The 24,990-nt window shown below is 51.6% G+C and overlaps 7 protein-coding genes across 7 annotated transcripts; 3 read left to right on the top strand and 4 right to left on the bottom strand.

The window, feature by feature from the left end:
• Positions 1 to 262: 262 nt before the first annotated feature.
• Positions 263 to 2,624, bottom strand: V8C40DRAFT_200290 (uncharacterized protein). Its single transcript, XM_083211969.1, has 4 exons — positions 1,865 to 2,624; positions 991 to 1,749; positions 686 to 820; positions 263 to 620 (listed from the first exon to the last, which is right to left on the bottom strand). The coding sequence occupies exons 1-4, from the start codon at positions 2,245 to 2,247 to the stop codon at positions 611 to 613; spliced, it is 1,287 nt and encodes a 428-aa protein (XP_083074054.1). The 5' UTR covers positions 2,248 to 2,624; the 3' UTR covers positions 263 to 610.
• A 1,480-nt stretch (positions 2,625 to 4,104) lies between these two features.
• Positions 4,105 to 4,891, bottom strand: V8C40DRAFT_200265 (uncharacterized protein). The gene has a single exon (XM_083211968.1). The coding sequence runs from the start codon at positions 4,661 to 4,663 to the stop codon at positions 4,193 to 4,195; it is 471 nt and encodes a 156-aa protein (XP_083074053.1). The 5' UTR covers positions 4,664 to 4,891; the 3' UTR covers positions 4,105 to 4,192.
• Positions 4,892 to 6,094: 1,203 nt separating this feature from the next.
• V8C40DRAFT_200051 (transcription factor domain-containing protein) lies at positions 6,095 to 8,887 on the top strand. Its single transcript, XM_083211967.1, has 6 exons — positions 6,095 to 6,293; positions 6,470 to 7,162; positions 7,294 to 7,577; positions 7,654 to 8,270; positions 8,333 to 8,537; positions 8,606 to 8,887. Exons 1-6 carry the CDS (start codon positions 6,224 to 6,226, stop codon positions 8,783 to 8,785), a joined length of 2,049 nt encoding a protein of 682 aa, XP_083074052.1. The 5' UTR covers positions 6,095 to 6,223; the 3' UTR covers positions 8,786 to 8,887.
• Positions 8,781 to 10,685, bottom strand: V8C40DRAFT_242261 (histidine-specific methyltransferase). Its single transcript, XM_083215187.1, has 3 exons — positions 9,857 to 10,685; positions 9,096 to 9,793; positions 8,781 to 9,034 (listed from the first exon to the last, which is right to left on the bottom strand). The coding sequence occupies exons 1-3, from the start codon at positions 10,156 to 10,158 to the stop codon at positions 8,958 to 8,960; spliced, it is 1,077 nt and encodes a 358-aa protein (XP_083074051.1). The 5' UTR covers positions 10,159 to 10,685; the 3' UTR covers positions 8,781 to 8,957.
• Positions 10,686 to 15,082: 4,397 nt separating this feature from the next.
• Positions 15,083 to 15,774, top strand: V8C40DRAFT_242248 (uncharacterized protein). The gene has a single exon (XM_083215186.1). The coding sequence runs from the start codon at positions 15,267 to 15,269 to the stop codon at positions 15,696 to 15,698; it is 432 nt and encodes a 143-aa protein (XP_083074050.1). The 5' UTR covers positions 15,083 to 15,266; the 3' UTR covers positions 15,699 to 15,774.
• A 3,399-nt stretch (positions 15,775 to 19,173) lies between these two features.
• V8C40DRAFT_242238 (S-methyl-5-thioadenosine phosphorylase) lies at positions 19,174 to 20,792 on the bottom strand. Its single transcript, XM_083215185.1, has 4 exons — positions 20,629 to 20,792; positions 20,525 to 20,564; positions 19,973 to 20,464; positions 19,174 to 19,905 (listed from the first exon to the last, which is right to left on the bottom strand). Exons 2-4 carry the CDS (start codon positions 20,550 to 20,552, stop codon positions 19,502 to 19,504), a joined length of 924 nt encoding a protein of 307 aa, XP_083074049.1. The 5' UTR covers positions 20,553 to 20,564; positions 20,629 to 20,792; the 3' UTR covers positions 19,174 to 19,501.
• A 139-nt stretch (positions 20,793 to 20,931) lies between these two features.
• Positions 20,932 to 24,679, top strand: V8C40DRAFT_199822 (uncharacterized protein). Its single transcript, XM_083211966.1, has 3 exons — positions 20,932 to 21,642; positions 21,706 to 22,100; positions 22,161 to 24,679. Exons 1-3 carry the CDS (start codon positions 21,392 to 21,394, stop codon positions 24,575 to 24,577), a joined length of 3,063 nt encoding a protein of 1,020 aa, XP_083074048.1. The 5' UTR covers positions 20,932 to 21,391; the 3' UTR covers positions 24,578 to 24,679.
• The last annotated feature ends 311 nt before the right edge of the window (positions 24,680 to 24,990 follow it).

Below are 24,990 nucleotides of genomic sequence, written 5' to 3'. Positions count from 1 at the left end.
GTCGTCATCGTTATCCTCGTATAATCTAGCCACTCAGAGCGAGTTGCGTTTTCCGATGCTGTACTAAACAAGCAAGAACATAGCGCCACCAAGAAAAAGAAAAGAAAAGCAACGAAACCAACCCTCCCTTGCTTGGCAAAACAGGGGTAATCAAATTGGACGCAAGCCACCAAGTCCTGATAGCGCAAAAGACAAAATTAGTGTGTACGGGGGGCCGACGGGTACCGTGACATCGGGGGCTAAGAGACGGGCAATGATAGCCCGATCCACCTTTGGATGGCGTTGGGACTAACAGGGCGCGGACTCGGGGAGAGCCGTGGGCGTGGGGACGGCATCTAAGCCAGCCTCACCGACTCGTTTCGACTCCGCTTTCGCCAGTGCTGTGTCCCTTCTCTAGCTGACGGAACCGATCCTTGAGAAGGCGCTACACTTGTTGTTGAGGCGCGTTGTGAGATCGTCAGGCCCAGCTGGCCTTGTTCTGCAGAATCACAACAGCTGACTGGCAGTTTTCGCCCGTCACCTGTGATTGATTCCATCGTGTGATCCCTGCAGCACATTCATTTTCCCTCCCCACCCTGGTTCTTCAAGGTCTTGAGATGGAACATCATTCTCATATCTGTCTACGCATTACGCGTTTGTAAGCCAATCTGGTTGCACAAGGAGGAGGGAGTCTTCTCCTACTCACGTCATGAAGTAATGCTTGACTGTGGCTTTGTGACGCTCCAGTCCGTCACGGCGCGCAAACCGACGCTTCTTGGGAGGATTCGGACAGCCAGGCACATCACACCGCCAGGGCTTTCGATGTTTGTTACAGTGTTGCCTGCAGGATATATTAGCAAACATGTCCACCAAAGCACATGTCGCAGGTGCTCTTCCGCTTGTATTCGGGAGCAGGCCCCCTTGACTTTCCAAAACTCCTGGGGCAGAGGGAAGCAGGGAATGGGAGTTTGCCATGCGCGCCACGCGCTGAATGGGGAGATGACTACATACGCAAAAGATGAGTTACGATCGAAAAGTATCAGGTTGCCATGTTTATCGACCCCGCCTTTGTCGCATTGATGCCCCCTGGGGCAGTAGTATTTCCCTTTGCCTCGCTGCTTCAAGGCCTTCATGTTGATGCCTGCAAATTCATTCTCATCCGAGTAGTCGTCTGACTCATCTTGCTCTGGAGGATTTGCCCCAGTTGCCGTCGCGTCTGACGCCGGCGTTGCTACGGACACTGGGGTTTCCGGTGGTGGAGGCGTTGGTGGTGATTCAGACGCCGTGGCCGATGCTGCTATTGGTATTGGGGCCATTGGCGTTGAAATTAGTAATGGCCTTGCTTCGGCCTCTCTCCTGGCCGCAGCCCTTGATAGCTTCGGCGGTCTCGGCGGTGGGTTGTTCGGCGCCGGTCCAGTTGAGTCTGCGGCATCTGATAAGATGGGCGGCAATAAGAGTGATGAAGCCGGCGGTAAGAGCGGGAGCGGCGGCAGTGGTGGATGTGGCGCCGCCGCCGCTCGTTCACGCTGTACAGCGGCGGCATCGGGAAGCTGCTTGCGACGTTTAGGTGCGCGCGAGAGCGTATCAGGCGCCTCTTGCATGTCCAACGAGGTCGCCGATGAGGTCACCGATGGGGCAGCGGATGGGGGGCCGTCGTGTGACGAGATGGACATCCGGGGCGCGTGTGAAGCCAGACTCGACCTTCTGCCTCCAACCGTCCATACTGTTTGGACATCTCGAGCGTACTGCTCTGCCAGGTCGCGCATCTTGCTGCACGCCATAGCCATGATATGGTTAGTCTGTGCCATTGCCTACATGTTGACAAGGGAAGAACAAAAGGTGAGGAAGGGGAACGAAGTGGCTGAAGAAGAAAACATATACATACCGAAGACGACTAAGGGTCACGTCCATGGAAACGGATGCGGCGAGGTCTGAAACCCGGGTGTCTGCTCGAGACTTCTCTAGTATTTGTAGAGTAACCTGGTCAATGTGAGGTCCCTGGATGAGACTTTGAATGAGAGAGGACCATATCATGGCAGTTCGGGCTAGGTAGTCTCCCATCTCGGTCACCAGAGCGGCGACATCTTGTGGTTCGGCTGAGCACGACTCCGACGACGGGACAGAGGCAGAGAACAAGTCACCCGCGGCCAGCTCAACTTTGCGAGCGGCTTGTTTGAGGTGCTGTTGAATAAGTTCTTCCAGAGACTCAGTTGCAGGCGGCGTAGTAAGTCCAAACTTGAAGACATGCGTGGTGCTGAGTGGCGGCATAGTGTGAGTTGACACTACCTGTATTACAGGACTTCCAGCTTCTAGATAAGAAACGGAGGCTTTAGCCTGGGATATACTACTCGGCACTCTGGAGAGTAGACAGTCTAGAACCACGATTTTTTTCTGTCCCAGGGGAGCCTCCCCTATCAGGCCATGAGGCTGAAGTGAAACCTCACCTCTGCCCGATCCCCAGCTCTAGCGTTGACGATTGATTGAGCCGATCGCTTTCTCTCCAATCGCCCCGCTCACGCTCGGGCTCACTCGCTCGCTGACACCAAGCCGATATAACTGGCAGCAGCACCACCCGAGGGCTAGAAACGATGACGAGATTCAAATAGGACAGACGATGGCTGAGACTTAGAGTAGCCTTCCCGTGGTTGGTCCCGTGGGTCGCAACCCAGGACAAGAGGCAGCAGAACCCGGCCAGCCTTGTGGCGACCTGGTGACTGACGGCTCAAGCAAAAATGAACTAAGTAAGGGACCGATCCGAAAGCCCCCGTTGGAGTTGCGTAGGTCCAAGCCAAGTGGGCAAAGGGAAAGGGGCCGTCGTGTGTGCTCTTTTTTAGTGAGCACTCCGGCGTCCCACTCGCAAGTGAGGTGAGGCTCTCTCGCTGATGGAATGGGAATGGGAAGGATGAATAATCACGGGGCGATGGGATTTCCCATGTCTGTGTCTTTTCTCTTGGGTGGGTTTGAGATGGAGAGGGACTAGGGGTCTTGATTCGGCTGAGCTTAGTGGCCACTCTGTGACTGATATGCCTGTGATTGGCGCGATGATGGCCACCCCTGCCTTGAGTGCAAAGGATCGTGAGGCCAATGGCTTGGTTTGTGTTACCCACCCGACTCCGCACCGACTGAGAGGGCGCCAGAGACCAGAGGGACGACGAGATAGAGGTACAATAGAGGATAGGAACGGGCAGAAGATGGGGGTGGCGATGGCTGGGGCCAGGAGCAGAAATACCCGTCCGAGCGAGCAGGAGACGGCAAAGAAGGAGGGGGCTCAAAAGAGAGATCAGGAAACGCCAGCAGCCTCGGGCTGTGCAACAGAAGCGAGCTTCACGGCGTCACAGACGGACGGCGGCCCCTTTTGAGCCTGGAGGGGAGGCAAATCACAGCAAATGGTGCAGCACTTGGGTGGTCGCAGGAGCCAGGCCGTTGATTGGCCGCGATAACCTGAGGCGTCGAGGAGCTGGCGAGAGAAGAGACAACAATAAAGCGCCATTCGACCTGCCGTGAGCTGGCCACGCTAAAGCACCAGAAGCAGTAAAGGCCTCGACCCCTGCACACCGGTATGCGAGCCGTGTCTCCATGTGCGTTAGGCCATTGTCGGATTGGCTGCTCGTCGATCATCTGGACGGTCCTTGGGGAAGCTTGGAGGACCGCCAGCTGCAACAAGCAATCCCTTCTTGCAGGGATGGCACAGCACTTCTCCACTCGGTGAGGCCAGGACCCTGGCCCCGATCATGAGCATCCTGGTCGGACAGCGCGATCGTGAGGCTTTAGAGGGCACCAGTACGTCGGAAGCATCACGTTGGTGCAGAAACGGGGCTTTGTACAGTACAAGCCCCCCAAGCAAAAGAAATTATGGCCATCTCCAGGTTCCAAGGGCCCGGTCATGCCCTTGCTATACGCACCCTCTTTTGGGGAGACGCTGCATCTAAGCGTAACAGACAATCGACGCTTAGCAGGACGAAGAGAGTTCGAATAAGATGTCCTTGGACCTACAAACTTTTGACTCTTCCCTAGATCCCCCCAAGATCCAGAATACATAAAGGAATCAGCCAAAGCTCACGCGTTGCCCCGAGGGTTTGGTTCTCCATCTGACTGCTTTGTACTGCTACCACTGCCCGGAGTGCGAGTAACACCCGCTCGTATTATCGCGACGCCTTTACACTTTTGATTACTTGAGTTGGTCCCTCCGATCTTCAGGGACCGTTTAATGCGGCTATATTCTCTCCCAAGCGGAGCTTCGTGGGTAAGTGCCACTTCTTCTCTCTCTCGTACCCAGTTGATGCCGGCACGAGGGGGTCTTGGTGTCTTGTCCGGTGGATTCTAGCTCCTCCATGGGCCCTTTTATCTTTGCTCCCCTCACGAGAAAAGAGAGAAAGCGTGAGAAAAGTTTTCCGCCGATTCTCGGCTTTCCTTGTTTTCTCTTTTCTCTTCTGCTCCTCCTCCTCCTCCTCCTCCTCTTCCACTCCGCCCCAATCTTATCCTCTTGTTGCCTCTCTCGGCGCATCAGATCCAACACCCCAGATCGTCGCCGGCTGAGTCGGAAGCCCAAGTTGGCCGCTGCAGATTTTTTTTTGAGTATCCTCACGCGCATTGTTTTCTCTTTTCTCATTTTACCCCTACCACCCCTGGGCCCGAGCAAGTACCAGCCCGCCACCCCTCGGCCAATCCTGCACTCCATCCCCATATTGGACGAATCGCTCTGTTGGTACGAGTACCCTTATGGTATCTGATCATTCTCGCGTTAGTCTCAACGGTTGTTGCGTTGCCGAACCAGTCTTCGTATTAGTCGTGTCCCGAGCTTATTGAACCTGCTGCACGCACTTAATCCGCTTCTCTGCCCTTGATACCTACATGCCTGCATTTGGCGGCACACGCCACCTGGTACGTTGTATTTAGTTACTTGATCTATGCAGACAACAACTTCCCTCTCCCAACCAACTGTCTTGGCATTCCTGCCGGTAACTGGCCCTCTCTTTCTGCCTCTTTTCGCTTTGAATCTCACCGCATGCCTCTCTGTTGTTTCCTCCCGTTGGGCTGTTGTGGAGGTCAGAGCCTGGTCGTTGTACCGAAGAGTTTCCTCTCCCCACACACACGATCTCACACACAATTCATACACTTACACGCCCTAATGGTCATCTTACTCACTCTTTACAAACCAGATACAGTGCCAGATCTGATCGCCAAAGCCACAGGGTGGCTTCTGATTGACCCGGCTGGCCGAGCCCGTGGATGAAACGCCCGCTTCTGGTCATACTTGGTATAGCCCGGCAAATACTCTTCTCGCGAGGCCACTGCCGGCTGGTAATTGGCGATCGGGTTTATTAATTGTGCATGGTCCACCGCCAGCCTGCCTTTCGTTGTCGTCCAGGCTCAGTGACACCCACACCCTGGCCCGTGTGTGCATGTGTGCGCGTGTTCCTGTCCGACGTCCGTGAGCCCACCATTGACAAGCCTGGCGTGTGTCTGCGGCCTACGGTTCTAATCAAGGCGTCCCGAATCCTCGTTGCCACGCGAGCCTGGTCTCTTCGCTTCCAGTAAGCACCTGACTCGCCCAGATGGGAGACTCGTTGGATCAAGGGCGCCCAGCCAAGCGCATCAAGCTGGCGCCACACACGCAGCCCTCGCATCCGCACTCTCAATCCCAGGATCACACTCGCCAGCGGACGCTCCGGCCTGCGCCAGACCCTGCGGAGGCGGCTGCTGCGGCTGCTGCAGTTCCTGCCTTTCATGTTATCCCTTCTGGCAGTGGCGCCCGTGGTGGACGCCGTGTCCGTCGCCGTGTCCGCAGCCGTGGGGGTGGCCGTGCCGCCGCCTCCGGCCTTGGGGCGTCCCGGCCTCCTTTGCAAGTGCCGGTTGACGCCGGCTCCTCTCCGGCCTCGACTGAATCAACGTCTTCTGTGAATTCGATGTCGACACTGCCTTGGCCAACGCAAGAGCAAATCCATATGGCCGCAGAAGCAGTAGACAGGCCAATTGAAATGACATTGATACCTCTGGACAATGGTAAGTCAAGTGCAAGCAGATGCTACGCTGTGGCAATGCCACCCCACGCCAGCTTGGGAACCACCCTCCCCTGTCTTACAATTCCCTGGCATTGCATGCACCATTACGCCTTTTATCTTTTTGTACTACTCGCTGCCCCTCGTACATATATGTACACATAACACTCCCTGTTGTCTTACCACGCCACGCGATCTGTGTTGGCCCAACACTACTATCTATCTGTCATATCTAACATTTTCTTATGGATCTCTGCACCTATCCGACGAGAAAAAGGAACAAGGTTCCTTTCTGTCACCGCAGAATGCCACACGGTACCATACCAATTTCTTCCACGCACTATTTCCCTTTGCTAGTAATCCCAATTCACTCATGCGAATTACACTTTACTTTGTTCCATCATTTTTCGTCTGCACTTATTCAACTACCACTTCCTGTCTTGGGCCATGGCCCCTACTATTGCATATCAAGAACTGACATTTGGATCTAGTACGGCCGCCCGTGGAGATTGATCTCGTATCGTCAGACCATGGCTCTTCGAGCAATTCCATTTCTCCAGAGCGAGAATCCCAGTCGCCCCAAGATCTGTTTGTCTCAGCCAGTGTTGAGCAGGTCGTATCTTCCCAAGTTGAACAGGGGCACAACTCCTCCAAACATGAATCACGACATAGATTCGTCAGTCCGTTTAAAGATTGTGTATCAAGCTTTGTACAAGCATCTCGGCGCTTCAGTCGTCCTTCGGATGGCACAGTCAATTCATACATCAAATTTAACTGGCCGCAGCGAAGAACGCAGGGCGGACGCTCGTCTTCTGTATCGGCTGCTGCCCAGCCTGGCAATGATGCTGATGATGACCAAGTAGAAGAGATCGTCAGACCTTCAACACAGTCATCATCGTCTTTGGTTGCTTCTCATCGCCACTCACATCAGTACGCCAAACAACTATCACAAGCTACCGCGATTTTGTTAAACTCTCAGAGGAGATCCGATCGCTCGCTGTCTTTCTCAGACGGCACATTGCCGTCTGCAGGGTCGAGCTACTCTGTCACATCTCCTTCTGCTCATCCGTGGAGCTCCCATGGCTGGGCTAGCCATTCATCGTCTCAAGCTCCTCGTATGTTACCGTCACATTTTGGGCTGATTTCGAAAATGGATAAGATAGATAGGCAGCTTTGGGCATTTTGTAGGTTGAAAACTCCCGACTTCCTCAAGGCATTTCACATCCCTCATTTTTCTCCATTACAATTCCCAAACAGACTACACCAATAGTTTTAGTTTAGGTTTGCGCATCCTGACTTTTTTCGGGGAACATAGATATCAGGAATTGGTGTCCTGGCCGGAGTATTCTGGGCAAAACAAATTCATGGTTGCAGGATTTTGCCCCCATGGAGGGGAACGACGGCGTGCTGTACGCGATGCAGAGCCTCGCCGGCATATATGTCTACGACTACCAGCCATTGGAAGAAATCAGTCGACGCATTAACCTCCAGTTTGCAAAGGCCGAGGCGCGCCTGAGCCAACTACTGGCTAAAACGCATCCTACTATTGAAGAAACTAGCGAGCTGATCACTATTACTTCCATCTTATCGATGCAAGACGTAAGTGTTTCTGCGAAGTGTTTGCACTTTCAATACTTTTGAGCGATTCTAACAAATTGGGTCTCATTTTTTACAGATTGTCTATACTGAGCGCCGTCGCAAGCGACCTCAGTCTCCGCGTTGGCTGGAAGGCTTCAAGCAATGCGAGCATTTTCTTGAATCAATCGACGAAGGGTCACGATTCTGGTCGCCATCCAATGTTCAGTCGTCCTCTCTTCGTATCTCCCAGTCAATCATTGTTGGCAGAGCTGTCGTCCTTTCGCAGATCATGACGCCGCTCAAGTCTCCATATACCTTTGATCCACAGAAAGAGTCCTCTCGCTTCGGCTGGCTCCTCTATGGCAACATGGAGGACATGTATGAGATTCATGGCGGATGCGGCTTCTCCAAGAAGCTGCTTCATTCGCTGAGCCAAATCTCATACCTCGCGGCGCGTCTTTATCAGGACCCTGAAAGTCCGGTCGCTCCGCTCACTGCCCGGTTTTTGCTTGCAGAGCTGCTCCAAATGAGGCAATGGAGCAGCGCACCCGATGCCGCGCCTTGGGAAGAAGCCAAAGATCTGCCGCAGACTATTGAAATGGTGCGCGCTGCTCCCGAAGGCTATGTTATCGAGAGCGCATGCCACATGACAGAAGTCACTGCGGAAGCCTGGAGAATTGCCGCCATAATCTATCTCCAGTGCCGTGCTCTAAGGTGAGCTAACTTTCGCTCCACTGGGTACAAGTTGTTGTTCTTAACAAATTGAATCTTCACAGAAAGCCCCGGAATCACCCAGAGGTGTTGACTAATTTAAGCGATCTTGCCAAATGTATAAACATTATGCCAACTTCAGGTTACAACTTCACCGCCCAAGCGCCTCTATTTCCAGTCTTCCTTCTGGGAATGCTTGCGACAGATCCTGTGCACGCCTCCGTTGCGCAGACGTGGTTTGAAAAAGTCACCAGCACGCCAGTGAGAAGTGTAAGTTGAGCTTCTTTCCCACCTACTCTACTCTTTTCCGAAGCGCTAACTTGGTGTGCCTCGTATAGAGCGTTCCTCCACTTTATGAGGCATTGAAACGGATCTGGACGTGGATTGACTCTGATCCCAACTTGAAGCCGCCTGCCAAAGGAAAGCTCGATGATGATGTCGGCAAAAGAATACCATGGTGGGAGCATCTAGTCAAACGCGTGCAAGACCACGAGTCTGAGATACTGTGCTTGACCTAACGGTTTTCGGATATCAATTGGTCTCATCAAGTCTATCTAAGCCTATCTATTTAGACTGGCATCTTCTCCAGTCTCCGACACGACCTGTCTAGCATCGCCTTTCTCGCCAATTGCTCAGGAGTCCAATCTAAGAGAGCAAACAATGAAAAGTATCCCGCAGTCCAAAGGGTTATTAAATCAGCCCTGATACGGCGCTGTCCCCATCATCTCTTTGGTCCTGCCCCCCCTTCATTTTTAAAAGGTACTGTCCTGCAAGGCATATCGTTAGTAAAGGCAGACCGAGAAAAGGGGGAAACAGTCGAGAACTCACGAAACTCGGAGTTTGGTGCTTGCCAGACACTTATCACACTCAGTCCCGCCTTATGGCACATGAGTCGAACGCTCTCCTCTCCATACTTGTGAGAGTCGAACCAGTCTAGCTCTTCACCTTGTTTGATGGTCCGTCCAAGCTTGTGGATTGTGACATCCTTGTTGGCGCGGAAGAAGAATCGATGCCGAGTTGTGGGCTCTTCTTCAAGCTGCGCCATGAAGTCCCAATCTTCTTCTTGGAACCACTCTTCTCCAATCGCTTTGTTCACCTGCTCAAAGCCATTCAGGAAGAATTGGTGGTATAGATCGTCCCTGGAATGATAGGCGGCCCAGATCTTGTCCTTATCGTTAGGCAGCAAGTGAGCATCCATTCCTACCAGGAGAAAATCGTTTGGCCGGAGTGCCTTGGCCCAGTACTTGAGATGGCTCAAGGCTTCTGGCCAAGGGTCATTGCAAAGCACTGAGCCCAGCGAGAGAAACAGTCTCTGGCCCTCAATGCCTTGTACATAGGCCATCCCGTCTTGGAATGTTCCCCACAGCCCTGCGCAAGTTACCTTTGCATCCGCTGCAGAATGCTTGTCGAGAAGATAGCCCACGCTATGCTCCAACGAGGCCTTGGAGATGTCAAGAGCCAAGTAGGTGGCTTTCTGCTGCGCTTTCTCAAAAGCAGCCAACAAATGCTCCACTTTACGAGTGTCACTGAATCATTATGGAGCTTGTTAGATCATATGATCCCCTGGATTGATCCTTGTTGAGACTTACCCGACTCCAAGATCAATCATGGTCACACCAGACTGGACTTGCCCAACGATGTCGCTACCGTGAGCATCAAAGAGCGCAATCTCGTCGTGTGTCTGGTAGAACTCCGGGGTGAAAATGATCTCGTTCCATATAGGCAGTCCCACATCAGTATACAGGAGTTCATCTGGGAGAGTTGGCTTGGCATTGGGGCCATAGACAGCCGTGAGGACCCTGGACAGTCTCTCTCCGACATCCTCATGCATTCGGCTTCCGCCTATGTCCATGACGTCGCCGTGACCAGGGATCTCATGCCGCAAAGCCATGATGCGTATGCGATATATGGTGGTGGCCGGTTGGTTATTCGAATTAAAAGCTGGCACAAGATAGCACTGTTTGCTGTTGCAGTCGAACTCTGCTCTGGCTCCAGGTCGTTATACCGGGATGTCCTCGAGTTTTTATGTCGAGAATACGGCAGCGAAAGACAGCCTTTTAGTATGTCGGTCGCTGCTCTTACTCACTGCTGCAGCCCCAAGGTAAATGCGTGAATGGGAGAGGACAGGAGAGAGACCGGGGTGGTATTCAGCGAGGAATGAAGAACAAAGCATGGACCCAGCTCTACCTGCTGGGTAGAGATGTAGACTACTCATCTCCTATTTCGCCGGGAAACGCAGAGGAACTGATAGAGCTCTGCGGTGATGGTCGAGCTCTGATTCCTCTTGTCGCACACCCTACATCCCCCCACCAGCCTGTCAAGCCGCCGCGTGTGTGCATATATGCGGTGCTTGGCCAGAAGGGCCGTAATAGGATAAGGTGCTGTCCAGGATGGGCCTGGCAGGATGACAGCCTCAACCCTACAAACCGTTGGTACATGGCATTCCACCAAGCTGCTGTAGCCAGCCGGAGGACTTTAAACCTCACAGGCCCGCCTGGTGGTGAGGCGAACTTAGGGTCCTGCCGGGGCATGGCCGGATGAGGTTCGACTTACATTAGCCCGCTTGTTTATGGAGTAGAGGGAGGGGTGCCACCGCGCGTAAATATGTGCCCCCCCTGTCGAGACGAGCCACCGTTGAGGAATTGGGAGGGGGGCAAGTACTCGTACTGTACCGCGCTCCGGAGCTGCATGAAGCGAGTCTTACGGGTACTTGTAGTATGTATATGATGCCGCTGTCCTGCACCTAGATGGAGACTTGGTGTCAACCATTTACTTCGTCTGCTGCACCGTTGGTCCATCATCGACGGCGAGAGAAGAGAAGAGAAGAGAAAGGAGGGTAGCTTTTCAACGGAGCCACGTCCGAACCAACTGCATTCGCTTCCTCAGCTGGGGTTAGACTCCAAGGATCCCCGTACTCCCCAAGCAGGCCAGCGCATACATGTAATCACAGTCGATACTTGTGCTCTGTCATATCTCGAGGTGCTTCTGCAAATGCTAGAGGGCATTGGAAATCCCATTGCTGCGCCACCACGTGTCTTGGTGATGCGAAGCCATTGTGGTCGTCCGTGACAATAGGAGTGAATAAGGCACAAGTTCATGTGTGAAGCCTCGTCGCCGCTGGGCATCAATAGATGGCCAAGCTGGTTCGTCGTTTCTTCAGGTAGGCATTGGTATTCCAAATGGAGATATCGAGATGTGGCTTGAGGGCATCGTCCCCTTCGGCGCGGGCCGAGCGAAAGCTAGTATTTAGTATATTATTCTTTTTATACTCCAAAACAATGCGTTGTTCCATTGTGAATCACTTGCGTCCATCATTTACGTATCAAATGCTTTCATGAGTTCCTACTCACACTTGCATTGCTCATGCCTGTCGCGGTGGTGCTCAGAATGGGTACTTCACACTTACCGTTGCAGCTCAAAAGATAATGCAGAACATCCGGAGATGTCCAGTTGCTCAGGCCCTTCTTGTACACATGAAGTACAGGTACGAGCCCGCAGCTCTAGTGGAGCGAAAGAAATATGCAAATCAGTCGCTTGCAAAGGCAGGGCAATGCAAATGGGTGGCGTGGGTCTCTCGAAAAGCTCGATTGGGCACTTGGTGCGAGTGGGATGAGGATGGCGAATATCTAAACGACAACCAAGTCGATCTCGATTTCCATGGACCTGACCAAGCACCAGATAAGGCCCATTGCCTCACACCCATTGATTCCCAAGCGGGCATGTATGCAGGCAATTGGAACGCAAGAGTTGCGCCTTGATACCGAACGAATACAGCTGCATGGATAACTAACAGCAACCTCCAACCGCCGATGCATACTGCACTCCTACTAAGAACGTTGGCTGACAGACCGACCGTCTGTCCGCATACGGCCTGCTTAGTATTAGCACCAGTAGCTTCATCAAAATAGCCGCCCATTGCTTACCCTTACAAGCGAATGAATAGGGCTTGATCCACCATATTGGTTCCGGCTCGCTCAACACACCCCACGGCCCCTGCATCATTGTGCTGTAATCTTCTGCGGCGCCGTCCCAGATGATCCTTGTGATGAACGGGGAATTACTTGTTGCTGGTCAAATATCGGAAAGTTTTTGAATACACACAAGCAAAGTCTTGTGCGAGTGGCGGGGCCGCTGTTCATGGCACTGCGACTGCCTCTTTGGTGTTAAATCCTCCGTTACGGTTGTAATCGGAGCTCTAGTGGAGAGCAGATATGGGAAGATTGTCTTGTCTGTTCGTGCTACGTCACACACGGCCGGCCGGGAGCATATACGAAGATGGGGGACCTGCCGGGCGGAATACACCCGCGGTCCGAAGTGCGACGTGTGAAGCATGCGGAAGCGTGTTGTACAACATGTTTGCTTTCTATGCTAATATCTGTGGCACCATCGATCATATCAGGAGTCTTGAGCCTCAAGCGCAGGGCAACGCGGTGCTGCGCTGCCGGCAGTTTATGTCTGTGGGGTTACATCCAACTGGGGCTCCTTTTCAGACTGCATGCGTACCTTGGAAAGATATGAAAGAAACAATATTGATGGTGATGCCGACTGGGATGGACCAGCCACGGCGTATAGACGTTGTACAAATTTCTCATCGAGCAGGTTTCAACAGTGGCAAAGACTGGCTGGTGCTTTTGCAATTGACTGGTTTTCCGTACCAAGACCTACCCTCGTTTGGCAAAGGGAAATATTGCTGCTAGCGCTGAGCTGAGTGACGACGTTATCCCCGTTTTGATGGCAACTGTCAATAGCACAAGTGACGAGTAGTAAAAAGTCGCTGTGGGGTCTGTGCTTGCAATGCCTGCAGGAATATGACAGATGATATCCCGGTCTGATGTCGGTACCGATCCTGTGTCACCATATGCAGGAGCATCAACTCCAGAGCCTTGTTACAAAGGGGCGTCAATTCATGCCATTCGTGGGTGATACGTCCACAGGACAAGGTCGAGCTCTAATCAGGCATGCACTGATCGATCTGTTCAATGGGATGAACAACGCAGTAGATGTGTGGGACGTTGCTCCCCGTGCTCTGCATCGGAATGTTCAGGGGCAACTAGACGGGAAAGTCGGAGTAGCAATACTTGCCATGGAAAACTTGGATACAAAATCTGACTGCATGTCCTACTCGCAAATACTAGCAGCATGTTAGTAGATGCAGCTAATGTATGGAAGTACGGAGCAGCATTCCGGTGGATGTTGGGGGAGGGGTTCGCAAGACGATCACGAGCAGAAGAGGCTTGGTGATCGAGATTGACCCCATGTCTGCGCTCAACGACTCGATTGTAGCAATTTGTGCTACAATCAGTGGATACAAATGTGTCCAAGAGCAGATTTTACTTACGGATATTCGCTTGTGAAGGACTACAGAGTCATGAAGAGGAAGTTCCAGATCGGCTTGTTCACGAAAGCACAACCTGGTTTTCCCCTGAGTGAGAACCGGGAAACGGCATGCCGCAACTGTCTCAAGTCTGCCGCTTGGTCATCGAGGAGATGTGGCCAAGGCATCTACACTTTTGTTTGTCAACTACTGCACCTGCGTCTCGCCAAGCAGGCCAGCCGCTTTGCGTGCTTACTATGTATCTATCAACCTGTGTACCGAATCGATGGAAAGACGGAGAGGGTGTGGTGGCAGTCAATCTGACTGGATGCTCCAGCTTCGGGGCTGTGTCTCATCGCCGAGGATATGGTTGTCTGTGAAAATGATGCATCGAGATGGGGCCGATTCTCACATGTCACGATCGCCGTCTGGGTCGGCGATAAGACGCTTCGTTTGATCGAGTTGCTGTAGATGGATACCTGTTGAATGAAGGCGAAGAAGAAGAGCCAGAACGAAAAAAGATCAAGAAACCTGTCCTGGATTTCATCACGTGCTGTGTATCGAGTACGGAACTTGGCCGGGGAAGTTGGAGGAAAGTGCCTCCCAAAGCTTGTACAGGAACTTCCAATGTTCCTTTGTCCCAGCCTTCCAGCTCCTTCTACGGATCGACGTCTCTGTGCCTGGCTTTCTCAAGAACGGCAGGAAAGCGAGCCGCGGCCCCACTGACACGCGACTGAGCGCCCGCTGGTAGGCAACAAGTACTAGGAAGAGCACAGAGCCCGGGGCATGCGTACCTGTACGATCCATACCCAGAAGACTCGCCTGAAGAATTGTGGTACGTTTACCTCCTGGCTGTTTAGGCTATACTTCTGCAGTACCTCAGATTCTACCAAAGGTACGTATAGTAGGGATGCAAGCTGGAAGGCAGGAGACACCTTAGTACCTACGTACCGAAGTACTAAGTATCTATCGACAGAAAGGGATTTTGTGACGTTCTTCCTCTCTCATCAGGGGATTCAGCTTCAGATCAACTACCACGTCCGTACAACACCAACACTCTGATCGGCAGCTAGTCCGCCATACTTCCCAGTTCTGGACCAGAAGCAGATGCCTAGATCGGCTTCGTACGAGTGACAACCTGGCCGTTATTGACCCACGCCGGCTGCGTCGCGGCGCGCTCGTCAGCAAACTATATCGAGACGGGTTGACGAGGACACGTCAGATCCGCATGTGCATCTGACAGCCGAACACGGAATGAACAAGATCGCCAACCGCTGGCTGGTGCTGATGAACAATGGCCATTGTCTGCTTCCACCAGATTCAATTTCCTGCAACTGTCCCACCTGGCACTTTCGGGCCACATAGACGTGCCCAACAGGTACTTACGACGTTGCCACGGGTGCTTATAAGTTGCTGGAATACGAAGAAAGAAATGCAGGCAGCAAATATCAGCACCAAGAATACTACGTGTACGAATGTTGTATTACGACTAGTAAGCTACCTGGTATGCATCCATCCAGATGGGTCTACGGCAGCTCATACAAGTCTGTGCGACATGTCGACAAAGGATACGTACACATCGTACGAGCCACAGTGGAGGCCGTTTTGCTTTCGTCGTCCCATCAACCGAGGATGAGGGACAAAAAATTGTGAAACTAGGGGAGCTTCACCTTCTATGAAGCCCAATGAACTTGGGGTTTCCACCTTCAGGGCCGCTTCTCTCGTGTGGACAGTCATCCAAAAGAAACTTGGAAGGCTTTGCAGATTCATTTGCGAATCAGGAAAGCCAAGGATCCGAGAATGGGTGCAATCCTCTGTGCCCCATCACATATCACTCTTGCAAAGAGCAGATTATGCAGAGAGCCTTTTCCACCATACAAGCGCGGAACACAAGTACACTCGACGGTGGGCCTCTGACAATAGCAATGCCGCATCTATTGTCGGGAATAGCCAGCCAATACAAGCGCCAAGGACGAAGCTCGAAACACAGAGTAGTACAAGTGTCGCTTAGCAGTAGCCAGGGCGTCGAGAACTGCCGTCGTAAGTTGTGGAATGTGAGTGACTCTCTTCTATCCCTGAAGCTTCGGCCTTGTGAGCCCCCCTTCTTGAATTGGTGAAGTATAATCAAACGCAACGGCGCAGCAGGCCTCCATTTGTTAGCGCCCGCCAACTGCAATGGCTCTTTCACCCATCCCTAGCCTGCCACCATTTTTTGCATGGTTTCTCTTCTCTTCTCTATGCTCCAAGCTCTAGTGTGAACAAACTGCGGGATGACCCGAGCGGCGGGGTTCCTTGACTGACGACAATTTAGTACGCCACGAGCGTTGCAAATCAAAATTGACTGGCATCAAGATGCTGCCCTTATCCCTGATTCAACTCCAAATGGAGCTCGGCTTTTGCCAGCCTTGGGTCACACAGAGCTTACGTCCCTCGCTATAACGATCCTCTACCCCCCAGACTTGGCATTGTTCAAGCAAGACGACAGAAACTGGATGGAAGTCGTGCAACTTCGTCAGAGTTAGTCGTGCATCCTCAAGTTAGCGTCTCCGTTCGTGCCCACAACCGATCCCAGAGTGGACACAAGACAACAGATGCTACTGTATGGAGTGCTTTGAAGCGCCTGGATGTGTGAAATGAAATGTGAGCAAATCCTTTCGTCCACCAATGGGTACCTCGTGAGATGGCATCCGCATATCTATCCATCACAAGGTATGGGGCACTCCGGACACCCACTTCCCGGTTTTTAAATTATGTCTTTTCCTCTTTCACAACTGTGCAGCACAATCCTTTCTTTTAGAACTTTTGAGAAGCGACCAAGTCTTCCTAACCGAAGGCAGATGGGACTGGTCTCGCAAGGCGGAAATGCTTTCATAGCTAGGACGCGCCCAGCTACCTTGGGCGAGGAGTTGCACCTGAGTTAGCCCCTCACTACCGCTTATCTAGCCTTCCGGATGAAGATTGCATTTGTGGGTTTCTAACAAGAAATTTATGTAATTGTTTTCTGGTAGGTTGCCCTGCTCCCGTTCCCAATCCATTCCTTGAGGCCCTTATACCCTGCTTTCTGAATCCTGGCTGTCCAGACCCCGGCTCCTGGCATGGAGAATTCATTGTTCGAGTGGCCATCACACAAATACGCACCATCTCTGTCCTATGAAGAGGGGCCGAGGTCGCTGAGCCACCCCATGCTGTCTCATTAAAGTGACATGTCATGCTTGGCTGGGGAATTGTCCTCGTCGTTGGTGGGTGATAGTCAACCTAGGCAGTCTTGAGAGCTGGCAGGGACTCTCATTAACAGCACTGCTAACTCAAGCCGTTCGTCCAATGGCCTATTACCCAGTTCACCGAAAGCTGAGATGATGGCGAAGTCGGGCTACCAGTATTAGGCACAATTGTGAGTGTTTTGCGGTGATTTCTTAGCACGAGGTTTTGTGGCCGACATCGCTAATCCAGGCCTAGCAGATGATTATGCAGATGGAACCTGGGGTGGCAATGAACCCCCCTTCGAGAACTATCTGCTTAGAAGATCCTTTACGAGTAATTACAGTCGGCCATCCTTGCTCAAATTTGTTTACTGAAAGGCGTGTACCCTGACAATATCCAACCGCTTGCCATTGGGGGCTGAGACTGTGATATCTGTCACTGCCGACACGTTGCGTGGCCAAGCAAGTTATATTGCTGGCCATCGACGCCGCGGATCTTGAGGGAATAACTCAAGACGTGGATGCCATTCATCGCGACACACGACGCTATCTGCAAAGAGAAATACGACAAGGAAAAGCCCCGAGCTTGCTTGCTTGCTTTACGCCATATCGTATATTTAAAGCACAATCTCGATCTGGTTTAGTCTTGCAGCTGAAAGATTAACACCCCATCCTATCTAGAGCAAAGTGGCATTTATGCAGCCTGCCTGTCATCATAGCTTGAGTACCTGCAAGCCGGGCATATTCCGACAGGCCGTACGGTTTTTGGTGCTTACCACTTCGTAATTGTACACCGAACATTGGTTAGTATTAGGGCTTGCATCTCGTACACCCCTAAGTACAACAAGAGACTTATGCATCCATGTCTCTCAGAGGAACTGACACTCACGACATGCGAGTATAGCTTCAGTACGATTACTTACACCCTAGGCCTCTGTCCTTTGCAATCCATGACACATGCCGCCCCCCTGAGATCTGCAAGTCAGCCGCTGCTGCGGATATAAAGCAGGCTTTAACATTTTCGTTCATCATGCGTAAGAAAAACGTGGCACAAGTGACAGTCAGGGCTTTGATGCCCGCAGACTAGAATATGCGGAGGTGGACAAACCACAGCACGACATCACATTCCATTCTTTGTGAGCCTCCTGCATCTAGGCATTGACAGGTGGAGGAGCCGTACTGGCGCACTAATGGTATTTGCATGAACCCCGTCGCGGAGGAATCTATCCAAGTATACCATGTACCGCGGCATACAGTATGTACGGAGGACTCTATGCATCAAAGAGGGGGCGTCTACATAAGTTGCATACCTAGGAGCAGCATGTCCCATCTTGCACCTCGCTTAGCAAACTGGGTTGCCAGCAGGAACGAGAAGGGATATGCAACACCACTATTGGATACTGCCCCTAACATCAGATGCTTTTGACAGGTTGTACAATGCAACATTATCACATTGTTCCTTCTGCGCATCAGGCCCAACAGAGGAAGCCATGGGTTCGCTGTCATGCACGGGTAAAGTCAATGGATCCATACATGAGAAACGATTCGCCAGAAGCAGAAGCAGATGAGTGATAAAGTGGAATGCGATTCTCAAATTCTAGGAGTTTCCGTGACGGCGATTCTGTCTGCCCCTCGGCACTAAGAAGCTGAAGCCGACGTGGTGCATGCATGCATTCCCCTGCACGCCTTGTCAAGCAGAGCCAGAGCTTGTTTAACACGACATGCCCCCCTTCGGACGGCCCCCCTTATCGGGCATGACGGAGAATAGCTTACTTGAAATCTGATTGATAATGGTGGCCTCGCTATCACATTTCTTTGTTACCTGACGCAAGAGCTCTCCCTCGAGCTGCAATGCATGACCGGAAAGTGACAGAGTTTAACAAATTAAACCGACGATGCCGAATCATGAACACAGCAAGGAGTCATGATGCTGCCTAGCTTTACAATTAGAAAAAGGGGGGAGTGCATGACTGTGACGTCTTGCATCTTGGATCGGTGCCGCTGAAGAATTTTAGATCAAGATATTACTTGGCATGTACTTACGGAGGATCGTGTTCAGTTGTGTCATACTTGGCCACTGAGATCTGCTCTCGGTAAGTATGTATGGAGGGCAGATTGGATTGGTTTGAACGAGTTGATCGGGCGCCCCTTTTTATGAACTAACTGATTCGCTTGTGATGTTGAAGATCAGCATCGTGTACCGGGACGACATTGTACACTCCTCTTCATATTGGCTTGGGCAATTGAGAAAGCAAGGCTGAGTTTTATTTGCTTGAATATTGCGGTGTTCGTTGTGTACTCGATGCTAACAACTTCAAGGGTTCTTGTTGTAGATGTGTGGCTTTACGCGGAATGCGCCTTACTAGGCGACGACGATGCGAAATATCGTTCGGACACGCACACGAAAGAATAAAATTCGAGCTCTCTAGGTCTGATCTGATATATCTGTCTTCTACCACGACTGTCTAAACTTGTTATATCTGTTGAAGATCTATCGCCAAAAAAAAATCTCTTGCGTAGTCTTTCTTGTCTGGCTTCTTCCAAAGGTCGTAAACGAAAAAGGAAAATCGAATATAAAAAAGGGCAATATGCAAAAATGAAAACTAAATTCATGAGCCGTTGAACCTCAGACACGCATCTGACTTGGGCCGGCATTTCGATTGCGCCGTATTTTCCACCTCCAAACGCCCCCGTATTTATCTTTTTTTAGTCTTCCTAACCTAGTTATCCCAAAAGCCCGGGAACAGGTACTCGACCTTCTTCATGGCCTCAGGGTTCCTGCCAGCAGGCTTGGTCATGAACTTGACAGGGCCAGAAGACGCACCCTCCCAGTGCTTGGCCAGGACAAGGTCGCTGTGGTCCAGCTTGGAGAGCTGGTCCAGAACACCGCCAACCAGTCGCTTAGCGTTCTGGCTGTTGGCCTGCATGTACTTGATAACCATCTCGACGTTGACGTCCTCGTATGAGTGCCAGCAGTCGTAGTCGGTGGCCATGCAGATAACCTGGTAAGAAAGCTCAGCCTCGCGGGCAAGCTTGGCCTCGGGCAGAGCAGACATGTTGATGACAGATCCACCCCATGAACGGTACATGTGAGACTCGGCACGGGTAGAGAACTGGGGTCCCTCTGTGGTAAAAGAAAAGTTAGTCAAGCGGTATATTTAGGTCAATTTTAGATAAATGCATTGACGAACCCATGCAGATCAGGGTGCCCTTGTCATGGAGCACCACACCATCACCCTCCATATGCGCCGCACAGGTCTTGACAATATCTGCCAGCTTCTTGTCGAATGGGTCGGCGAATCCAACGTGGCCTACGACACCACCCTCAAAGAAGGTGAACGGCCTGATGCCCTTGGTGCGATCGATGACCTGGTCGGGGATCACAAAGTCCATGGGCTTAATCTCCTCCTGCAGAGAGCCCACGGCGGAGAAGGCAATGACGCATCGGACACCGAGGTGGCGCAGAGCAGCGATGTTGGCCTGGTTGGGAACTTCGTGAGGCGCAAACTGATGGTGCAGGCCGTGACGGGCGAGGAAGGCAATGTTGACACCGTTGTGGGAGAGGATGGAAATGGGCGAGGCGGGAGGTCCCCAAGGAGTGATGGGATTGACGACAGCAATGGGCTCGTAGCCCTCGAGCTGGGCAAGACCGGTGCCACCGATGACGGCAATGTGGACGGGCTCTATACTCGAATTAGAGTCACATTGGAGATGACAGACAGCAGGGGAGCTTTGCAACGTACGGTTGAAGCTAGTGGGGAGGTCGGACATGGTGACGGCTGGCTGGTGATTGAAGATTAGCTGGTGCGCCTGCATATGAGAACCCAAGGCGGCACAATTTACCTACTGTATGTTTCTATGCTCGTAAAAAGAAGAAGAAAAAGAAAAAGAAGATGCTTGGAGATTGGCAATGGTGGTGTTCCTGGAAAGGCCGCAGGTTCTAGAGAGCAAAAAAAGCTACCAAGCTGCACTTACCCCTCTATCGATAGTGATGGAGGGGCAGGATTTTCTTAGACACTCGTTGGATAGGAGGTTGAAGCAAAGAGCACGCCATCATGGAATTAAGTTCCTATCAGCTTAGTGCGCTTATGTGATATTTTGAGGTAAAGCAGCTCCCTATTGTATTCTATAATACATGAAAACTCAATACTTTCAATTGGTGACATTTGAGGATGATGGCTAGAGTGCTGGGAGTCGCTCTAATACGGCCATGGCGGTACTGAAGTACTTGCGCAGTACAGGGCACCCTCCTACATCCTTGTCCTTAAATGGGAAGAAAAAAACGTTGTTGCCTGTCTGGTTGACACGGAAACGCCTTCAGCCTGTACACAATCACCCAAAACAACTCTACACCTTATTCTAACATTGACACATCCATTTTGAGGGACAAGACAAAGGGCAAATACACTGTAAAGCTCCCTCACTTTGCCTCGTCATTTATTCCCGATATAGCGGGGTTATGTGCTTACCAAGCCGGCAACTTTTTTTTTTTTGCGGGCCATTTCACTGCTTCATAAACTACAGGGCAAAATTATATTAGAGATATTCAGGCTGCTCACGCGCGCATCATCAATTTCACTCGCCACGAGACTTCAACATCAGCCGCAGATATGAGGATGGCGGAGACGGTTGATATCAATGATACTACCATTCTTGGGCAGGATGTAGTATCGACGCGGCCGAGCGAAAATGGTGGCGACAACTCGGGAGAGACCATCGAAGAGCGATGCTTCTCAGCCGCTCTCATCTGTTTGGAGGGCCATTTCACACAGTCTCCTCCCATGGGCCCTCAAACAACGGCTAGGGTGAATTCTATGATCTCCAAGACGCTGGAAAAGACTCACACACTTCGGAAAGCCAGGTAGGATCCCGTAATCAGTATCAAGATATCATGCCGCTAACCTGCATCGATGGCATCAAACAGAGAGGCGTTAGCACGGAATGTAGCAATCTGGATATGGCTGACAAGGATCTTTGCTGCTGCCATCCCAAGCTTGACATCGCGATCAGTGGGGCCATTATCAGCATTGAACGATCCTGATAAGGGAGTCAGTCCTCAAGAAAGCACAGCCTTGATCGTCCTCAACCATGTTTCTGTGAAGGAAGACCTAGGCACCCTCATCAAGTTGATGCACATTGCGCGCAACCTCCTTGTTAATGCTGAGCCCGAGGTTCCTCAGGACATCTGCGCCGCAGTACATTTTGACCAGATGGTCTACCAAACAATTATCCTTTGTGTCAACGTAACGAGTAAAGGCTACGATGGAGAGATATTAGACGAGGCTCAGAGACTAAAGCTCACAGACATTACTGAATTATGTATGTGCAGCTGACTTCTTCTTATGTGGAGAAATGGATATCTGCTAATCTTTCTATCAGATAAAAAACTGCTTGTGACTTCGCTGCAGCAAGTTCACAACTGGACTGCCAAGCATGATCGCAACAAGATGTCGTTCTGGTTTGATGTCCTGTTCGACGACGACGGCGCCCTATCAGGACCTGAAGAGATTATGACAGACGGCTCGGGATTCCGCCCTGATGCGGCTAAGCACCAAGTTCAGCACTGGCTGGATCGGAATTCGAAAATGTGCGACACAGCGAGGAAGCTGCTTAGACATTACGCGGAAAACCATGCAGACAAACCTCCAGGAAACTTGGCTCCCATACGGCCACTGGCCTGGAACTGGCTTCCGGACACCCTTGATCCCACTTCCATTATCTTAGATGATGACGCTGAAAAGGTCAACCCGGTATGGAAGCCGGATGAGCCGGACAAGTACCAACAGGACAGGTTGTACGCTCGTGTGTCCCGTGAAATTGATACATGGTGGCTCCGAGCGCGTGATCCGAATTATGAGGATTGGGTAGTTGGCATGCCATCCGTAGAGTTTGCGCAGTCGCGTACAGAGCATTGTCGCAACAACTTGGTTCATCGATATGCTCATTCCTACCGAGCAGACCACTCGCCACCTCCAGAGGGTGCCGAAGAGGACCTCTCTGATCATGAGCACTGCCACGAGTGCCATGAGTGCTATCTCCGTCACCACCATCACCACGAGGATGATCATGAATGCCATCACCACCACCATGATCACGAACACGACCATGAACATGAGCATGACCACGATCATGAACATGTACACGACCACGACCATGAGCATGACCACGACCACGATCACGATCACGATCACGATCACGACCATCATCACCACGAACATGCTGAGCCTGGCAATGAGGTTGAAGAGTGCGACCACCATCACCATCATCATCATGATAATGAGGACGACCACCACCATCACCACTGCCACCATCACCACCATCACCATCACCATGATCACGACTATCCCCACGATTACATGGACGACATGATGGACGACGAAGAGGTCGATGATGACGAATCATATGGAGATGGTCCATTGACTGGTCTTTTGACAGAGGTGCCCAACATTCTCGATCCAAAGCAGATTGAAGCATTGCACATGATAGTGAAATCGTGCATTCTCGATCACGCAGGATCCGGGTTGACACGTGCGGGAGAAAACTTGCAAAAGACTCGATGCAGAATGTTTCTTGCGCTGGACTGTGGAAAGAGCCTACTGCGTGAGCTGCTTGTATTCATTGCTGTGTGGGATAAGGACGAGCAAAGCCTTATTTTCCAAGTCACAACGCAGATTGTCGAGGCTATTCACCACAGCGCCCTGGTGCCCTATGCGTGGAATTCTCTAAGAATCCCCAAGGATATCATCTCCCCTGCACAAACAGTTCTCTTGCGCCTTGTCAACCATATGCTTCGGGCTCGTGCCGCCAGTTCTACTACACAGGATTCCAAGGACCAGACGAGGGATCTCAAATTGGTGCACTTCTTCTTTAGCTTTTTCCGGAGCCGCATCGTCCCCGAATGCGCAGCCCTCATGCACTTGCAAGCTCAGATCCGCGAGGAGAATCGTGATCCGGCCGAGTTTCCCGTCGATAGCTGGGATATGGAACGAGCTAAAGACGGCCTGTCTCAGTACCTGGAATTTCTCACGACTGTGGCCGAAATGGTGGACATGAGGCCTCATCTTATCGAGTGGCAGGCTATCTATGATCTTATCACGATCCTCAGCAGTCTTGAGGCTGCCGTGCCGAAGAAACCACTTGTCGAAGTGCCTAAACGCGCTCCAGCAGCAGAGAGCACATCTGCCGCCAGTAACAATGCCAGCAACGACCCGATGGTGGAACGGCCATACGCAACTGGAGACGAAGGCGTATCTCCATCACCCCCACCGCCCCCTCTGCAAGAGCCGGCTCACAAGTTTCCATGGTCTGGCATAAAGGGCCAGATATTCACCATCATTGCGACGCTGCTGCAGCCACCACCCGGGCAAAGTACTCCGGGTAACGCTCAAGTGCAGATGCAAATGATGAAGTACAACGGCATTGTGCCCTTGCTCAACTGTTGCGCATACGACGACCACAATCCATTTGCCAAGGAGCGAGTTACGATCTGCTTGAAATGGCTGTTGGATGGTTGTGAGGCTGCCAACAACTTCTTCCGCGAGCTTGTTAACCTGGCACCGCAGCCGAACCTGAGGCCACCCCCTGGAGGCACTACGGTGTCGACGATCAAGCTGGATGGAGTGCAGGGAGAGGTCAAGGTGCAAGTGCGGTCAAACACTGCGCCGCCATTGGCAGACCGCGGTGCCAGCAGCACCGATGAGCTGCTTGAGAAGGCAGCCGAACTTAACTTGGGGCTGAATCAGAGCAAGAGCGGGAGCGGTGGTCGAAGCAACATTGAGGAAGACTTCATGGCATAGTCAAGAGACTTGATTTGGGCTACAATCGTAGTTTACCGGCATTGACGAAGTGGGATTATTCATGGAAGCATTATTGTGTTTTGTTTTGTTTTTTTAACTCATAGCGGTGGATCAAAAGTATCTCATGTACAGTATCATTAAGGACAAATTGAATAGAAACTCCTTGCAATAGACATATAGCATGGTGAATGGGAAGCCTAGTTTTATCTATTCTCTTCCATTTTTTGCCTTGTTATACAGGATAGGCTATACATATGTATTGTGGTATGTAAAACAACGCCGTATAAAATAGCTAATTCTAATGAACAACCAAAAAACATAACCAACGTAGATGAAGTCGTCCAAGACAGAACGTACATGCAGATAGCCAAGGTACTTGGGTGCGTAGATGGAGGTAATGAAGTGGGTTGGAA

Source organism: Trichoderma camerunense (assembly GCF_050948025.1).
Source record: "Trichoderma camerunense strain CBS 138272 chromosome Unknown V8C40scaffold_7, whole genome shotgun sequence".
NCBI classification, from domain to species: Eukaryota; Fungi; Ascomycota; class Sordariomycetes; order Hypocreales; family Hypocreaceae; genus Trichoderma; species Trichoderma camerunense.
The sequence above is the reverse complement of the archived record's forward strand: the minus strand, read 5'-3'. Positions and strand labels throughout refer to the sequence as shown.

Bases quoted from the DNA above. Each gene is read 5' to 3' on its own strand.
- V8C40DRAFT_200051 (XM_083211967.1), top strand. From the start codon at position 6,224: ATGGATCTCTGCACCTATCCGACGAGAAAAAGGAACAAGGTTCCTTTC. The intron at 6,294-6,469 runs GTACCATACCAA...ATTTGGATCTAG, and splicing joins TCACCGCAGAATGCCACACG to TACGGCCGCCCGTGGAGATT. The intron at 8,271-8,332 runs GTGAGCTAACTT...GAATCTTCACAG, and splicing joins CTCCAGTGCCGTGCTCTAAG to AAAGCCCCGGAATCACCCAG.
- V8C40DRAFT_242238 (XM_083215185.1), bottom strand. From the start codon at position 20,552: ATGTCCGACCTCCCCACTAGCTTCAACC. The intron at 20,465-20,524 runs GTACGTTGCAAA...ATTCGAGTATAG, and splicing joins CCTCCCCACTAGCTTCAACC to AGCCCGTCCACATTGCCGTC. The intron at 19,906-19,972 runs GTTCGTCAATGC...CTTTTACCACAG, and splicing joins GGGCACCCTGATCTGCATGG to AGGGACCCCAGTTCTCTACC.
- V8C40DRAFT_199822 (XM_083211966.1), top strand. From the start codon at position 21,392: ATGAGGATGGCGGAGACGGTTGATATCAATGATACTACCATTCTTGGG. The intron at 21,643-21,705 runs GTAGGATCCCGT...GGCATCAAACAG, and splicing joins CACACACTTCGGAAAGCCAG to AGAGGCGTTAGCACGGAATG. The intron at 22,101-22,160 runs GTATGTGCAGCT...TCTTTCTATCAG, and splicing joins CACAGACATTACTGAATTAT to ATAAAAAACTGCTTGTGACT.
- V8C40DRAFT_242261 (XM_083215187.1), bottom strand. From the start codon at position 10,158: ATGGCTTTGCGGCATGAGATCCCTGGTCACGGCGACGTCATGGACATA. The intron at 9,794-9,856 runs GTAAGTCTCAAC...ATAATGATTCAG, and splicing joins ATGATTGATCTTGGAGTCGG to TGACACTCGTAAAGTGGAGC. The intron at 9,035-9,095 runs GTGAGTTCTCGA...TATGCCTTGCAG, and splicing joins AGCACCAAACTCCGAGTTTC to GACAGTACCTTTTAAAAATG.
- V8C40DRAFT_242248 (XM_083215186.1), top strand. From the start codon at position 15,267: ATGAACTTGGGGTTTCCACCTTCAGGGCCGCTTCTCTCGTGTGGACAG.
- V8C40DRAFT_200290 (XM_083211969.1), bottom strand. From the start codon at position 2,247: ATGCCGCCACTCAGCACCACGCATGTCTTCAAGTTTGGACTTACTACG. The intron at 1,750-1,864 runs GTATGTATATGT...TATGGCGTGCAG, and splicing joins GTGACCCTTAGTCGTCTTCG to CAAGATGCGCGACCTGGCAG. The intron at 821-990 runs GTATGTAGTCAT...TATATCCTGCAG, and splicing joins GATCGTAACTCATCTTTTGC to GCAACACTGTAACAAACATC.
- V8C40DRAFT_200265 (XM_083211968.1), bottom strand. From the start codon at position 4,663: ATGGGGATGGAGTGCAGGATTGGCCGAGGGGTGGCGGGCTGGTACTTG.